Source organism: Hyperolius riggenbachi, chromosome 3 (genome assembly GCF_040937935.1).
Source record: "Hyperolius riggenbachi isolate aHypRig1 chromosome 3, aHypRig1.pri, whole genome shotgun sequence".
In the NCBI taxonomy this organism is placed as follows: Eukaryota; Metazoa; Chordata; class Amphibia; order Anura; family Hyperoliidae; genus Hyperolius; species Hyperolius riggenbachi.
In genome coordinates this window covers 472,182,471-472,199,657 of record NC_090648.1, presented here as the reverse complement: position 1 = coordinate 472,199,657, position 17,187 = coordinate 472,182,471, and the positions used below count along the sequence as shown (strand labels likewise).

General features: G+C 45.0%; 1 protein-coding gene and 1 long non-coding RNA gene across 3 annotated transcripts in view; one reads left to right on the top strand and one right to left on the bottom strand.

Moving 5' to 3' along the window:
• The window catches only part of LOC137564305 (solute carrier organic anion transporter family member 1B3-like), a 74,219-nt gene that overhangs the window by 38,411 nt on the left and 18,621 nt on the right, over positions 1 to 17,187 (bottom strand). The window contains exons 4-8 of the mRNA XM_068278033.1: positions 16,999 to 17,131; positions 16,802 to 16,908; positions 13,611 to 13,760; positions 10,483 to 10,581; positions 7,807 to 8,016 (exon numbers count right to left, since the gene is read on the bottom strand). Coding sequence (XP_068134134.1) covers positions 7,807 to 8,016; positions 10,483 to 10,581; positions 13,611 to 13,760; positions 16,802 to 16,908; positions 16,999 to 17,131 — 699 coding nt within the window. The remainder of the gene's footprint in view (positions 1 to 7,806; positions 8,017 to 10,482; positions 10,582 to 13,610; positions 13,761 to 16,801; positions 16,909 to 16,998; positions 17,132 to 17,187) is intronic.
• The window catches only part of LOC137564308 (uncharacterized), a 205,368-nt gene that overhangs the window by 184,191 nt on the left and 3,990 nt on the right, over positions 1 to 17,187 (top strand). The gene's annotated exons all lie outside the window — the stretch shown is intronic.

Genomic DNA, 17,187 nt, shown 5'->3' with positions numbered 1-17,187 from the left:
AGTGAAATAGGGAGCCAATGAAAGCCTATGGGGGATTTTACTACATTTGCACCCCTGTAACTCTGGTTTGCAGAGATGTAGGGACCCCATCTTTGAAATCCAAGTCTAACAGTATGTCTTCTACCTGCATGAGACATTTCGTGAAATTCAGACGTTGCTAACGGCCATGGCTGCGATTTATGTACGTCAGCATCACTACCATTGAAATTGCCCAAATAAACAGGTTTTTGTGACCCTAGGCTATGACCTCTTCGGCCTAGGGGCCCGAAACTCACCAGTTATGATCCCCCTAACAGTTCCTACAATGCTAGAAAATTTGCCACTGCTGAGCCATTGCCCTTTGAAAAGATGTGAGATTTTGAAAGTGTAAATAGGAGGCCCAATGAAAGCCTATGGGGATTTTACTACTTTTGCACCCCTGTAACTCTGGTTTGTAGAGATGTAGGGACCCCATCTTTGGAATCCAAGTCTAACAATATGTCTTCTACCTGCAAGAGACATTTCGTGAAATTCAGACGTTGCTAACGGCCATGGCTGCGATTTATGTACGTCAGCATCACTACCATTGAAATTGCCCAAATAAACAGGTTTTTGTGACCCTAGGCTATGACCTCTTTGGCCTAGGGGCCCGAAACTCACCAGTTATCATCCCCCTAACAGGTCCTACAATGCTAGAAAATTTGGTACTGCTGAGCCATTGCCCTTTGAAAAGATGTGAGATTTTGGAACTGTAAATAGGAGGCCCAATGAAAGCCTATGGGGGATTTTACCAAATTTGGAGCCCTGTAACTCTGGTTTGCAGAGATGTAAGGAACCCATCTTTGGAGCCCAAGTCTAACAATATGTCTTCTACCTGCATGAGACAAAATTTGTGAGATTCAGACGTTGCTAACGGCCATTGCTGCGATTTATGTACGTCAGACTCACCACCATTGAAATTGCCCAAATAAACAGGTTTTTGTGACCCTAGGCTATGACCTCCTCGGCCTAGGGGCCCGAAACTCACCAGTTATGATCCCCCTAACAGTTCCTACAATGCTAGAAAATTTGCCACTGCTGAGCAATTGCCCTTTGAAAAGATTTGAGATTTTTGAAAGAGAAATAGGGAGCCTAATGGAAGCCTATGGCAGAATTCAACACTTTTGCACCCCTATAATTCTAGTTGGTTATCATCACCCGCCGACTTTAGCAGTTAATAGCAAAGGCCCCTTACATCCTAGCAACACCAAATTTGCAGGATATGTTAAAAAGATAGCAGGAAACAATATTTAAAGGACTTCCGAGGCCACAAATGTGAAAAAAGTTAAATACCTTTTCATAATCCAGATCCATGGAGGACGCCATCCGCGCCCTCCCGTTCATTCCCCCATGGCTCCCGCAGTAATACCGGCCCCGGTCGGGTCCCGACTCCCGACCCCTCCGAACAGGTCGGGTTCTCATTCCCCACTCAAAATGGCCACCACAGATTGCCGCGGCTGCGCAGTCCGCACAGACGTGATTGCACCTGCGCAGCTCTAGGGCCTCCTCCTGCCGCGTCATCAATATGCGTGCATACATCAGACGCATCGGGAGGAGGACCTAGAGCTGCGCAGCCGCAATCGCATCTTTGCGGACTGCGCAGCCGCGGCAATCTGTGGCGGCCATACTGAGGGGGGAATGAGAACTCGACCCGTTTGGAGGGGTCGGGACCCGACTGGGGCCGGTATTACTGCGGGTGCCATGGCGGAATGAACGGGGGGCGCAGATGGCGTCCTCCATGGATCTGGATTATGAAATGGTATTTAACTTTTTTCATACTTGTGGCCTCGTAAGTCCTTTAAAAAAAAATAAAAAAAATATATATATATATATATATGTGTGTATATATATGTATATATATATATATATATATATATATATATTTTTTATTATTATTTTTATGTACTGAGTGTGGGAAATAAATGAAAAAAAAAATGATGTGGGGTCCCCCCTCCCGAGCCTCTGTAACCCCTTGTCCCCCATGCAGGCTGGGATAGCCAGAATGCGGAGCCCCGGCCGACTGGGGCTTCGCACCCTGAGCTATACCAGCCCGCATGGTCCATGGTATGGGGGGCTCCGGGGGGGAGGGGCAGCCAAGCCTTCCCCTCCCCCCCCCGGAGCCCTTGTCCAATCCATGGACAAGGGGCTCTTCCCCACCTCCGGTGCCCCAGGAGGAGGTGGGGGCGACGACTCCCTGGGGGGGGGGGGTTCATGGTGGCATCTAGGAGTCCCCTTTAAGAAGGGGACCCCAGATGCCCCCCCCCCCTCCCAGGAGAAATGAGTATAGGGGTACAAAGTACCCTTTACCCATTTCCACAAAGGGTTAAATGAAATAAAAACACAACCACGAGAAAAGTATTTTATTATTCTAAATTAACCATAAATACTTACCTGTACCTTTAAAAAAGTTTTCCCACGCCAATATCCACGGTAAACGATCCAACGAACTGTATCCTCTTATGTTGCGATCTTCAGTTAAGTTGATTGAAGATCTCCGGCGCCTCCCACATAGCAGAGAATGCCTCCTTTTGGACGCATAGCTGCCGGCTCCTGCTGTCTCTCCCCACCTCCTCACCTGTCACTCTCGCCTAGCCTGGCACCCATGGGTGCGCTGGGTGCCAGGCTAGGTGAGGGTGACAGGTGCAGGCAGGTGGGGAGAGACAGCAGCGAGCCGGCAGCTTCACGTCCTGCTCAGGACGCATTCTCTGCTATACTAACAGTTCTTGAATCATCCGGTTCTTTTTAATGAACCGGTTCTTTTTTTATGAATCGGCTCATTTTACTTTGAAACTTTAAAATTGATTTTCTCAAAAAGTATAAGGTCTTTTTGAAAAAAAAAAATTTCCTCTTGTTCCCACTATTCCACTTAACATTCCCAACAATTTTGGTGTTTCTACTATGTAAGGGGACTTTGCTATTAACCGTTAAAGTCGGCGGCCATTAAAGTCTATGGGGCGAATCGAACTTCCGCAAAAGTTCGTCTGGTGCAGGCGAATGCGAACCCCCAAAGTTCGCCTGGAACCGTTCGCCGGTGAACCGTTCACTACATCTCTAACGCAGAGTATGACAGGAAAAGGGGCAGAAGTTACTGGCTGATGGGTGGCAACGCAAACACAGTTGCTTTTTAAAGTCTGGTGTCGTGGGGCTATCTTTGGAAAAAGAACACTAGTTAGTAAACAAAAACAAAAAATACCGGTAAATACTTAAAGCGACACTATCGACTGACATGTTTTTTTTTCAGTTGAGATAGGAAATGTTTGGGAAGTGCTGCTAAGTGTTGGTGTGTACATCTGAATCCTTATCTCTCTGTTTACTGTTATCTAATCCCTTTCACACTTTTCTGAAGTCTGCTGAAACTCTGACCAGACTCAGCCATGAGGGGAGGGGATTCCCTTCACAGTGCATCATTAACTCTATGGGCCTGATTCACAAAGCGGTGCTAATGCTGGGAATACACGTTTCGTTTTTGCCTTCGTTTAAACCTTTGTTTCTATTGTGCCCTTTGTCCTTTTCGATCCCGAAATAATCGACCGTACGGTTAATATCACCACCCACGGTTTCGGGGTTTTTTTCGATTCTGATGGTTTCGTTTTTCCAATGATCGAAGGCTGCAAAGAAACGAAACGTAGTACAGGGACGGACGGCATAAACGAATATATAATCGATCTGAACAGCCATCAAGCCTACCAATGTCTCGATTAGATGGATAAAGAGAGATAATATCAAACATGTTCGATCACTAGTCGTTTGTTTTTGGGGTCTATTAATCGAAACTATAATGAGATTATGACTATTTTCACATACGTTTTCAACACTCGATTCGTTTACCGAACGAATCGAAGGCTAAAACGAAGGCAAAAATGAAACGTGTATTCCCAGCATAACAGTTAGCACGCTAGTGAAAAGCCCTTTATCACGCCTAAACTCAGTTTAGGCATGATAAGTTTAGGTGTGATAAGTTTAGGTGTGATAAGTTTTTAGGCGGGATAAGTTTAAGCACCAACTGGGTTAGCACCGCAGTGCACAGCTGATCAAAAGTTTTGCTCTAGCAAAGTCTGGTGCACTTTGCACAGAGTTTAATGGTGCTGCTTTGCGTGCGGGACTTTGCGCGCGATCTAAACTTATCTAAACTTATCATGCCTAAACTTATCATGCCTAAACTTATCATGCCTAAACTGAGTTTAGGCATGATAAAAATGGTTATCACGCCTAAAGTCTTTAACTGGGTTATCACCGCTTTGTGAATCGAGCCCCTATGTGTGCAGAGAGTTCAGTCGGAGACAGGCAGAGCTTTCTCTCACAGAGAGCAGAGGAAATGTATCTTATGGGCAACATAAACATCTGTAATTGTGTGTGTGAAACCTGATATATGAAAACAAAAGCCTGTCAGGTTAGGTAATCTGCTTCAATATTACACTGTTCTTAGCATGTCAGGTTGCAGATATTCTTACAGATTCATACTTCTGATGAGACATTCTAAACGTAGCTAAAATCTACACATAATGGCCTCGATTCATAAAAGTGCTGTCGGGAAGGTAACGTCGAGCGGGGAAACACCGCTGTCGGTATTTCGCCTTCAGGGTGGTAATTCATAAAAATTTTGCTAGTTGTGACAGGCGTGCGGAGATATTCCGCTGTAGGCAGGCGTTAGGCTGTCGGGAGACATGCGGAAACAGGAGAAGCAGGCGGAATCCCTCCGTGCGGTGTTCTCTCTGCAGCTGCTTGGGAGGTCTGTCCCATTCACTGCAATGTATTCCGCACGCTTCTCGCCACATCAGAGGTAGCGGTAATACCCGTCCGCATACTGCTACCTCTAATCTTATGAATTGACATTTGTTACTTTTGCTATGATAATCACCGCGCAAGGCGGTGATTGATCACTCTGCTCGCGAATGTCGGCTTTTCATGCGGAAAAAGCCTTTATGAATATAGATTTTGCTGTGTGGTCGGTAAAGTGAGCAGTTTTCAGCATTTCCGAATGCGGGAATGCTTTATGAATCGAGGCCAAAGAACTAAAACTTTTGCCTCTGATATTTAACATGAAAAGTAGGAAAATGTTTACACAGCTGCTTAGACATTATTTGTACATTGTCATTTTAGAACACATGGTTTGATAGCGTTCCTTTAAATGAGCAAATTGTTGTACCAAGATAGCTCAAAGACATAAACTGAGAGCCACTTAAGCTGGCCATACACTAGGCCGATTCCCCGCCGATCGACAGCAGATTCGATCACTGGGATCGAATCTGCTGTCACATCGATCCCGTCGATCGCTCCGTGCGTGAAATTACCGTTGATCGCCCGCAGGTAGGGAGCGCGTCGCTAGCGGCGTTCGAGTGCCCGACGACGGACGCAATACAGCTGCAATACATTACCTGCTCCGCCGGCCCGACTCCCCAGGTCTCCGCTGTCTTCTTCTTCTCCGCTCTGGTCTGGTCTCCGGCATGCTTCACTTCTTCCTGTCCCGGCAGGAAGTTTAAACAGTAGAGGGTGCTCTACTGTTTAAACATCCCCCAAACATGAAGAAGTGAAGCATGCCGGACCCTCAGACCAAACCAGCGCGGAGAAGAAGACAGCAGAGACCGGGGGAGTCGCGCTGACGGAGCAAGTAATGTATGCGGGGGAGCGGCGGCAGCACCACCACCACAGATTGTGAACGGTTTCAGGCTGAAATCGGTTCACAATCTGTTTGCAGAAGGTGGCCATACGATCCCTCTCTGATCAGATTCGATCAGAGAGGGATCTATCTGTTGGTCGAATCTGATGGCAAATCGACCAGTGTATGGCTACCTTTACAGTGCAGTAATTTAAGATTAAGAGACAACAAGGCTGGTCACGAACCCATCCACAATGCTAGGAGGCATCACACTCTTACAAAAAGGTTGAAAACAGTTAAAAACAAACAACTGTGGGGGAAAAAAATTAAGTTAGATACTTGCATTAGAGAAGCCTATAGATAATTTAGAGTCTGTTCCAATTCTCAGCTCAACGGGACCCCCATCTCCTTCACAGCCATACTTCTGTCTGCTTATGAGCGCAACTGCACTGTGTAGGTGCAAGTACGACCAGCGTCTGCGCAGTGGCATGGAGCCATGCTTGCACAGAGGACAAAGCCATGCACAAGTGGCTCTGTGCTACATCGCAGGCGTGGCTTCAAGCAGAGGTGCAACTACAAGTCATGGGGCATCCCCAATGTTCACACTCTTACCCTTGCCTATCCCTGTTGATTCACTGGGATGAAAATTGCAAAACACAATCCTGGCAAAATCCTGTGGTTTCAATGCGCGGTATCTAGGGTGAACAGGTCCTTAAAGTGAATGGGAACCGCATTTTAAAAAAAATGAAGCAAATACTGTACTTACCTAAGGAGAGGGAAAGCTCTGGGTCGTATAGAGCCTTCCATCTCCTCTCTCGATGCTCTCCATCCTGTGCTGGCTCCCCCTTGTTTCAATCCCCCGCCGAAAGGGTATTTAGAAGTCTTCGGGAGCCGTGTCCTCCCGAAGTCGTGCAGCTCCATACTGCACAGGCGTGAGCGTACAAGTGAGCGTGCTTGCGCAGGTGCAGTACAGGGCCACCCTTCTTCAGGAGCACTCGGGCTCCCTGAAGACTTCTGAAGCCTCCTTTGGCCGGGTAAAGCAGTATTTGACTAATTTAGTCAAATACTGCTACCGGGCGAGCCAGCACCGGAACGACAGGACCATGAGAGGAGCCGGAAGGTTCTATAGGACCCAGAGCTCTCCCTCTCCTTGGGTAAGTAGCTGTCTCATTTTTTTAAATGCAGTTCCCATTCCACCCTGGCGTTCTATTAAGATCGCCAGGGCAGCTGCATGAGGGTTTTTTTTAAATAAAAAAAAAACTATTTCATGCAGCCAACTGAAAGTTGGCTGCATGAAAGCCCACTAGATGGCGCTCCGGAGGCGTTCTTCTGATCGCCTCCGGCGGCCAAAAGTAACACGGAAGGCCGCAATGAGCGGCCTTCCGTGTTTTGTTTACTTCGTCGCCATGGCGACGAGCGGAGTGACGTCATGGATGTCAGCCGACGTCCTGAAGTCTGCCGCCTCCGATCCAGCCCTTAGCGCTGGCCGGAACTATTTGTTCCGGCTGCGCAGGGCTCAGGCGGCTGGGAGGACCCTCTTTCGCCGCTGCTCGCGGCGGATCGCCGCAGAGCGGCGGCGATCGGGCAGCACACGCGGTTGGCAAAGTGCCGGCTGCGTGTGCTGCTCTTTATTTGGTCAAAATCGGCCCAGCAGGGCCTGAGCGGCACCCTCTGGCGGTAATGGACGAGCTGAGCTCGTCCATACCGCTAAGGTGGTTAAAACTGTTTTTAACCTTTAAATCATTTTATCAGAATTTGGCGCCACCTAGCAGTGTACTACTGCAAATTTCCTAACAGAAGATTTGATGACTCAGGGTTCAAAATTGGGCAAATCTGCCATCCTTACTTTATAAATAGACCCTATAAGGGTCCTTTCCCACTATCCAAGTTGCATTGTGATACCACTGCAATGCAGCAGTGCTGAAGTAGAACATAAAGTATAATGAAAGGTTCACTGCCACTGTAAATGCACTAGGTGCCTGGTTAACGCATCGGTTGGACCCATCTGCCGCACCACACTCAATGTGAAAGCAACATAGGAATATCATTGCAATGGGCACAGTGTAAAAGGACCCTTGGGGGGGGGGGGGGGGTAATCTGAAAGATTCGGTGTAGTTATTTTCTTTCTTTTTTTTTCAACTTAGATACACATCTGTAGAATTAATTCCTTCTTTTGATTGGTTGGGTCTCACCTTTCACTGTTGCCTTTTTCTGAGGTTCCAACTCTTCCTTGTTCTTGAAGATCAGCATGCCTGGGGCGATCACCTCATCCTGTTTCTCCAAACTCTTAGGCAGGAACCAGAAGGGAATTGCCGCCAACAGGTTGAGCATCCCGGCCAATAGGAAGCCCATCCACCAAGCTCCAACCCAGCGAGTGTCCCGTGGAGTGATGGTGATCGTATCTGGAAGAGCGAAATGCTTGGTCTTTGGCTTAACATTCTATGTGGGGCACAGAAATGCTCAGGAAAAAAAATTTCTAATGATGGCAGAGGTTGAATTACTAAATCTGAACTTCTGTAATCTACACACGCCATCTAATGTTAGTCTGGGTAGAGCAGCAGGCTTTCCCCAGCAAGGTTCTGTGGATCCTCAGGGTTCCTTGAGGACCATGTAGGGGTCACCTGGCATTGTTCCTTCCGGTGAGAGAAGTCTCCAGAGTAGGTGCTAGTTTAGATAATTGGGGGTGAGAAAATTATATCTCTATCTCCTATGTGATAAAAGGCAGCGTTGAAATAAAGTAAGAGGTGGGGTCACCACTGTGATATGGGTCACTAAAATGTGGATTATTAATGGAACTCTAATAGAGAGTAGTTTAACCTCTTCACATTATGGAATTTTTAACCCTTTAAAGGATACCTTATCCCATATATAAAATGTAAAAATGAGGGGAGCAGGCATGTGTGGTAGTCTCTCCTCATGCCCACCCTTCCCCTCGTTCTCCTCCTTCGCCCTCCGTTATCATTGAAGCTCAACCCAAAGCTACTTCCGGGTCTGGAGGGTGGGTAAACACTTCGCAGGAGCTGCCTGCCAATACACTTCCTTGATCACGAACCTGCGGCCGGGAGCACTTTGCGCATGCGCACTCATGCGTCACACTCACTCGCCGCCAGGCAGTGCCTGTGAAGAGTTCACCAACCCTCCCGACCCGGAAGTAGCTTTGGGGGGAAATTAAATAACAGAGGGCGATGGAGGAGAACGGGGGGAACGGTGGGCATGAGGAGAGCCTACTAGACATGCCTGCTTCCCCCATTTTTACATTTTCCTATGGGCTAAAAGCAAGGAGTTTTGGATCAGGATGATACCATTTATTGGCTAACTTAGAGATGAATAAACCGTGAGCTTTCGGCTTATAAAAAGCCTTCGTTGGACTTTATGATGGCTAACACGGTACAACACTCTACTGCTTTTACATATGGGCTAAGGCAGTGTTCCCCAACCCTGTCCTCAAGGCCCACCAACAGTGCATGTTTTGTAGAAATCCAGAGAGGTAGTTAATTAGCTCTGCTGAGACACTAATTACCTCACCTGAGCATGTTTGTGGTTTTCTGCAAAACATGTACTGTTGGTGGGCCTTGAGGACAGGGTTGGGGAACTCTGGGCTAAGGTATCCTTTAAAATGTAACCCTTCAGAATTGCTTTAAAGGACAACTGAAGCGAGAGGGATATGGAGGCTGCCATATTTCTTTCCTTTTAAGAAATACCAGTTGCCTGGCTGTCCTGCTGATCCTCTGTCTCTGACATTATTGTCAGATTTGGCAAGATTAGCTACGTGCTTGTTTCTGGTGTGATTAAGACACCAAGGCAGCCAAACAAATCAGCAGGGCTCCAAGGCAACTGATATTGCCTAAAAGTAAATAAGTATGGCAGCCTCCATATACTTCTCACTTCAGTTGTTCTTCAAGTTTGATGCTAGGCACACACACCATACAATTTTGTGTTAGATTGATGGTTCGTTAGATAATTTCCGACATGTCCGATCTTATATTGTATATATCTCATATAAGTGAATGGAAATAGATAAGAAAAAATATCGGAATCGAATCGGAAATCAATCGGACCGGAAATCGACCAAAAAATCCAATGTGTGTACCCAGCATAAGAAAGATCTTTTTTCTTTGTTGCTTATGCTGCATGCAGTGTCTGCTGCTCCTAGCTAAATTTTGGCTGGACTATGTCACTATGTTGCTCTGCAGGTCCTTTGTGACTTTAATCCAAGTTTGCTTTGCTACTCTGAGACCTGTGTCACTTGCAACCGCGGCGTCACCAGCGGCGGCAGCTTGTTCCTGTGGCTTCACTGCATCTAATTCACTGCTTTACTGCACTGTGCATCGCTTTGCTACCTGCTTTCAAGTACTTATGGAACTATACGGGCTGCATCCCAATTCTGGGATGGAATATTGGCTGCTGTAGGAACTTATATGGTCCCTGTTGGGACTCCAATGGAACTTTGTCTCTGGGTTTCCGGCAACCTTTCAAACCCCCCCCCCCCCCTTTTTTTGCAAATTCCCCAAGTTGTGGCGATTATTAGGAGGTTGTATGATTGAGGAAGGTGTATGAGTGTGAGGTTGGTGGCCTCATCAACCAACATCAGTCCCTCCCCCCCCCCCCCTTTTATATTTAGTCTTATGTGTGTATGTCTTTTTTGATAAATAAAATTATGATATTTTAAAATTATTACTTGTTATAGTCTCCTGTTGTTTGGGGTATATGCCTTGCTCTTTGGTCTCCTACAAGTGTAAATTTATTCTTTTTTCTTTGTGGTTTCTTTGTTTTATCCTCCTCCTATTTTTCCTTCCTTCATCATACCCATAGTCACTGAAACTGGTAAGAAATGTAATTTTGGTGTTAGTTAGACTCCATAAACTCACCCGTATTCACAAATCCAACATCAACGTAGAGCTTTGCAAAATAAGAGCTCATCATGAATCCCACCATTGGTCCAAACATGCCCACAGCATGAAGACAAGCTGCAGGGAGAGGAAGACATGGCACTGATGACTTTCCACACTGCTATATAATGCACTTGTACTTATAAACCCCTGCACACTAAAATAAAAGAAGAGCTATTTACTGCTGGCAAAGTGAAGCAAGTAGTGCCAAGGAAAATATCACAATCACATGGGGAAGTCCTGCTATTTTCTAGATGACTCTCATAGCCAAATACAAAGTCAACATTTCATTGTGATAGGCAGAATTGTACTTGTAAAATATTTTTTTTTCCTTATGGCATGGGCATATTCCAAGATGACAATGCCAGCATTCATCAGGCTCAAATAGGGAAGGAGTGGTTTAGGGGGCATCATTTTCACACATGGATTGGCCACTACAGAGTCCAGACCTTAACCCCATTGATATTCTTTGGAAAGTGCTGGTGAAAAATTTGCACAGCAGTCCAACTCTCCCATCATCTCTACAAGATGTTGGTGAAAAATTAATGCATCTCTGGATGGAAGTAAATGTTGGGACATTGCAGACGCTCATCAAAACTTTGCCACAGTGAATGCGTGCTGTGATCAAACCTAAAGATGGTCCAGTGACATATAGAACGTGACCTTTTTCTTTGACAGGCAGTGCCTAGCTAGGGATGCTCATACGCAAATGGCATTTTCGATCGGAAATCAGAAAACAGAAATTGGATTTCCATGGAAACTCTGTAATTTTAGCCCAACTACAGAACTCGGAAGCATTGGATCAATCAGAGAATGCAGAGTCAACTTGGAAGTATTTGGCCAATCAGAAAATGCAAAAATATTACAAAAAAAGACACCTCGGAATACGAAATCTGCAGAATCAGTAACCGGCATTGGCGGAAGTAGGAATTTTGCAGATTCAGAAATGGGCATTTCCAACCATCCCTATGTGTAGCCTCAAATAATAAAAGTTATTAAATGAATAAATAAAAATATTTACAAGTTAATGACTAAACAATGATCTAAATGTTTTCTTAAAGTCAATGGGAACCGTGCTTAAAGAATAATTTTAGTCTAAACAAACACACTGTCATTAAAGTGGTATAAAACCCTGTCATAATATTCAATAAAAACATGTTTTCCTACTGTTTATATGCCATACGGTTATCATATTTGCTTTTCTGCAGAAGTATTATTATTCATTTAGAAATTATACTTTCCCAAAGTAAACATTTTTTTGCCCCGAGAGCTGACTTTGCATTTTATTTATAACTGCTTTATTCATCTTCTAACTTACTGAGGATAATAGGATAACAGAGGCGCCAACAGGATAAAAAAACACTAAAAGAACTTAAAAACCCATCTTGGTAATAGAGGAGGCAGTGGTGGACTCAGAGGTGCTCAGTGTTGATGATACTGGCAGATGCTGTTTACTCCTATCTGTTATTGCCTGATGAAGCGGGTTTGTATCCCGTGAAATGCGTTGCACTTTATTTGGAGTATCCAATAAAATTGTTTTGACTGAAAATCCACAGTCGTGTGTTCTGATTGGAGGGGGTGAGTTCACCACTGCCTCCTCTATTACCAAGATGGGTTTTTAAGTTCTTTTAGTGTTTTTTTATCCTGTTGGCGCCTCTGTTATCCTATTATCTACATCAAGTCCACCTTGGTGGAGGGTTGTACCCTTCCTCCTTCTACTACAGAGAGCGACTTTTTAATCCTGAGTGGGGTCAGGACAATCTCCCCACCTGCTTTGACAGTGGTTGCCTACTTGGTAACCCTGGTTTGTGAGTATTAAATTAATATTATTACTCTTCCAATTATTCATTACCAGTACATACTACACTATATTGGGCTCTTGGTGTTCTCTCTTTTTCTAACTTACTGAGACTCTGAAGTCTCATAAAAATCATCTTTTTATTTCAAAAATGTCTTTAACATGATAGCCCTAACTAAAACGCTGCATCTCCGAGGGTGTAATCTAACTACATCTCCCCAAACTCCCCGGGGGGCAATCCGGGCAGGACTTCCGTGAGAGGCAGAGCTTTCAGCTGCAGTTCTGCCTCTTCACGCGTCTATCAGCGCTGGATCGCCGCCTTTGCCCGACCCTCACACACAGACTCTCATAAGCTGTATTCTGCCAGGAAAACTTGTATGCTATAATTCGCTTATCGGTGATGTTTACTATATTACTAGACAAATTCCAAAAACAATCACGGGGCTTTTAATGAACAGTTTGTCTTTAATTCTCCTCAATATAAGTTTCTTCAAGATCACAAGACCGGCATACAGAAATAACGGATTCCAATATCGCACAAAGATTGCCTGACACGTGTTTCACTGGTGTGTCCAGGCTGACGTCGCTGAGCGCCTGTCTTTATATTCATCTAGATTACGGATTGGCACATCTTGACTGTCCATATTGGATGTGTACATATACAGTGTGCCTCTGAGGAAGCGGCCGTTGACCGTGAAACACGTGTCAGGCAATCTTTGTGCGATATTGGAATCCGTTATTTCTGCATGCCGGTCTTGTGATCTTGAAGAAACTTATATTGAGAAGAATTAAAGACAAACTGTTCATTAAAAGCCCCGTGATTGTTTTTGGAATTTGTCTAGTACTATATTGGGGTGGAACAATACTACGTCTTTTATTTACATTTGTATTGATGTTTACTATATTACCGAAACGGAACCAACATGACAGGCGCTGTCACTTCCATGCCTAAAAATTAACTCTTTAAAATAAAACAAGTAAAATGGCCTGGTTATTACAATGTTTTGCACTGTACATACACATGTTTATCTAATCATGTCACGTCGCCTCGGGCACACTTTATGGAGATATTTGATATCTCTGAAAGGTTTCCGAATGCAAAATTGTTACGGCATCCTTCTTTGTGGTACAAGGCAGAACATTTGTAAATATATATATATATATATATATATATATATATATATATATATATTTGGCCATCAGCACATCACACCAGTCAGCCTCTGTGGAACGGCAAGGAATGTAAATATTGCACTTGCCATGGGTGCATTGGGTACAATGCTGTGAACCTAAAGATGCTCATAGTTACCTAAGTAGAGGGCTGTATTCCCAGCACTGGCAAAATCATCAATGTATGCAATGCCCAGCGGGGTGATGGGCGTCTCCCCGATCCCACGCAGCATGTTTCCGATGAGGACGTAAACCCACATGTAGTTGTCATTATTATCCTTTGCACACTCTGAAAACATAAAGTAAAGAAGAAGCAAGAAGTAAGTAAGGAGATGTCACTGTTCACCACTAACTCGTATTTTAGTTAAGGAAACGTGTAGAAACAGATGTGGGGTTCCGCTTTGTTCACATCAAACTCTCAGTCCCTTAAAGAGAAACTGTGACCAAGAATTGACCTTCATCACAATCAGTAGCTGATACCCCCTTTTACATAAGAAAACTATTTCTTTCCACAAACGGATCATCAGGGAGCTCTGTATGGCTGATATTGTCGTGGTGAAACCCCTCCCACAAGAAACTCTGGGGATCATGGTCCTGGTAGTTTCCTGTCTGTGAACCTTGTTGCATTGTGGGAAATAGCTGTTTACAGCTGATTATAGCTGCAAAAAAGCAAGCAGCATCTACATCACCTGCCAGCAGCAAAAATGTCACCATGTGATAAATGTCAAAATGTAAATCAGGGAGAAAAACTATTTTACAGTGGGCAAACACTGACTAAATCATTTATGCATAATTATGGTAAATATGAAGCACTTTTTTTTTATTACATTATTTTCACTGGAGTTCCTCTTTAAGCCCAATATGCATTTACAGCTTAGGATGCACTAAATTATTTTTCCTTAAGGTGAGATTGTCACCATAAAAATTAAATTTCAACAGCAACTAGTCTGAGTGTATTAAGTGATAAAGATGCTAATCCTGCATTCAAAACTTTTAAAACATTTTCTCCTGTTATGGTTTGGAGTTATCACATACCTTAGGAGCACTGGGCCTTTAATTGTCATTGTCAATGGCTGGCAAAACAGTTGCATGCTGGAGATCTTTTTATCTATAATATATTCCTCCTCTTCCCTTTATTTTCCCCCTCCTTCTAATGACATAAAACAGTGCACTTCCTAGTATAGACCTCAGTGGGAGTGTCTGAAGACTCTGGGAGGAGGGCGGGTAATGAATACACAATTAGCAAGAGGAGAAAAAAAAGTGAGGGAGGATATGTCAGGATTAGTTTCATTCAGATTCTCTGTTTTTCTTTATAACATTCACAGGAATCATAACGTGGACAGTGCAATACATCTGTTATGTAAGTAGAACTAGTATTTATCTACTTATATGTGTTTTTTATCTCTAGGTTAGCATGGGTGTCACTTGTTCTTTAACCACCCTGGCGTTCTATTGATTGCGCCAGGGTGGCGGCGCAGCGGTATTTTTTTTTTTTGTTAAGTCATGTAGCTAGCCTAGCGCTGGCGATCAGAGCAAACAGGATATCCCATTCAGAAAGGGATTTCCTGTTTGGCTTACCGCCATGGCGACGATCGTGATGACGTCACTGACGTCGTGACGTCAGAGGGAGTCCCGATCCACCCCTCAGCGCTGCCTGGCACTAATTGGCCAGGCTGCGCAGGAGTCTCGGGGGGGGGGGGGGGGGGGGGGTCGGCGTGTTACGCATTGGGTAGAGGCGGATCGGCGGCGAACGGCAGCGATTGTACATAGCACGCAGTTAGCAAAGTGCTAGCTGCGTGTTTTAAAAAAAATAAGATCGGCCCAGTAGGGCCTGAGAAATCCACTGCGGCAGTAATGGTCGAGCTGGGCTCGTCATTACTGCCAAGGTGGTTAAAAAGAAGAGATTATTTGCATTTTCACCAGTGATGCATCATGGGACACCTCAGAGCTCATGCCAACTTAAATAATCACAAATACCCTCTATTTTAAGCAGTGGCATACCTAGAGTATTTGAGGGTGATAATTATTTGTAGACACCCCTTCCCCCAAGTTTCCTCACAAATCACAGGCATTATCTGGCAACAGGTTCCAACAAAATACACATAATCTGGCAGCAGCTTCCCACAGAATACACATAAGATGGCAGCAGTTTCCTACAAAATACAATTAGATTGGCAGCAGTTTCCCATAAAATGAAATTAGATTGGTAATAGTTCCCACAAAAGGCAATTAGATTGGCAGCAGTTTCACACAAAATTCAATTAGATTGGTAACGGTTTCCCACAAAATGCAATTATATTGGTAACAGTGTCCCATAAAATGCAATTAGATTGGCAGCAGTTTCCCACAAAATGTAATTAGCTTGTCCCCCGCTGTGTCTCTTGTCCCCCTCTGTTCCCCCTGTGCCACCTCTTGTCCATTGCTCCTCCTCTTGTGCACCTTTGTGCCACCTCTTGTCCCACTGTGTCCTCAATGTTCTCCCTGTGCCACCTTTTTTTTTCCTGCTCCTGCTCATGTGTGCCTCTGTGCCACCTCTTCTCCCCCGTGTCCCCTGTGTTCCCTCTGTGCCACTTCCTGTACCTCTGTGCCACCTTTTGTGCTCCTCTGTTCCCCCTGTGCCACCCCTTCTCCTTCCTCGGCACGAGTATCTACGTCCCTGTTTAGTAAACAGGGACGTAGCTACTGCTGCGCACTCCCACTCGCCCCCCCCCTCCCCCGCCCCGCATGCTCCCGCGCTTGTTACTGCTGCCGTTCGTTAGGCGGAAGATCAATGAATGGGAACACAGTTCCCATTCATTGATCTAAGTACCCGTGTGAATGGCTACATCTATCTATGAGAAGTTGCCTCCATTCCCAAAGACCATCCGCAGTGCTTCCTCTTAGCGTAGTAATACTATGCATAAGAAAGTAAGCGACGAGGACATCTTGTGGCCAAAAAGTAAAATTACAGCTACATTTTTTTTTTTCAAAAAGCCACCTAGCCTCTTTATTTTATGTGTTTTTAACTTCGTTTTATCCTATACTGGGCACCACTTTCCCCCATTTTGTCACTCACCCTCCTCTCAGGAGGGGTGTTCTGATTGGATCCCCTTGTCCTTGCCACATCGGGACCCATCCAGTCTTTACTCCAAGAAAGCGACTATGTCCAGTCTTTCTAGATACCCAAGTTAAGTCTGGTTTGTTCATCTCCACCTGGTTGGTTGCCCTCCATGCTTCCTCTTTATAGGGTGTTCTCTGATCACCCCCCCCCCCCCCTCCTCTCTCATAGTATGCAGAGAACTTTGGGTGTGTGCGCGTTGTGTTTTTTTTAACTTCCTATGAGACACTCACCAAGTTTGGATTGCTCAGTGAATGTTCGGTTGGCCATACATGATGAGACGCTCTCGGTGACGTTGTTGAGCAATGATGCTGAAGTCCTTGCTGATTCATATTTATACCTGTGAGGGTGGAAATATGTTTCTTATGTCTCCTGAAAAAATAATGACCTCCATTATACATCACAGAGCCACGTGGTGGGTGTCACCTACGGTCCCATGAAGAAGTGCGGCATGGCAGTCAGGAAGCTCCCCAGTGACATCACAATGCAGCCAATGGCGATGATCCGTGGTCTGTGCATCTTTGCCCCAAAGTAGCTGACAAAGGCGATGGCCAATAAATTTCCTGCAGAATGGAGAGCCATTAAACACAGAGGACACTAGCGTATCAACAGAGTATGA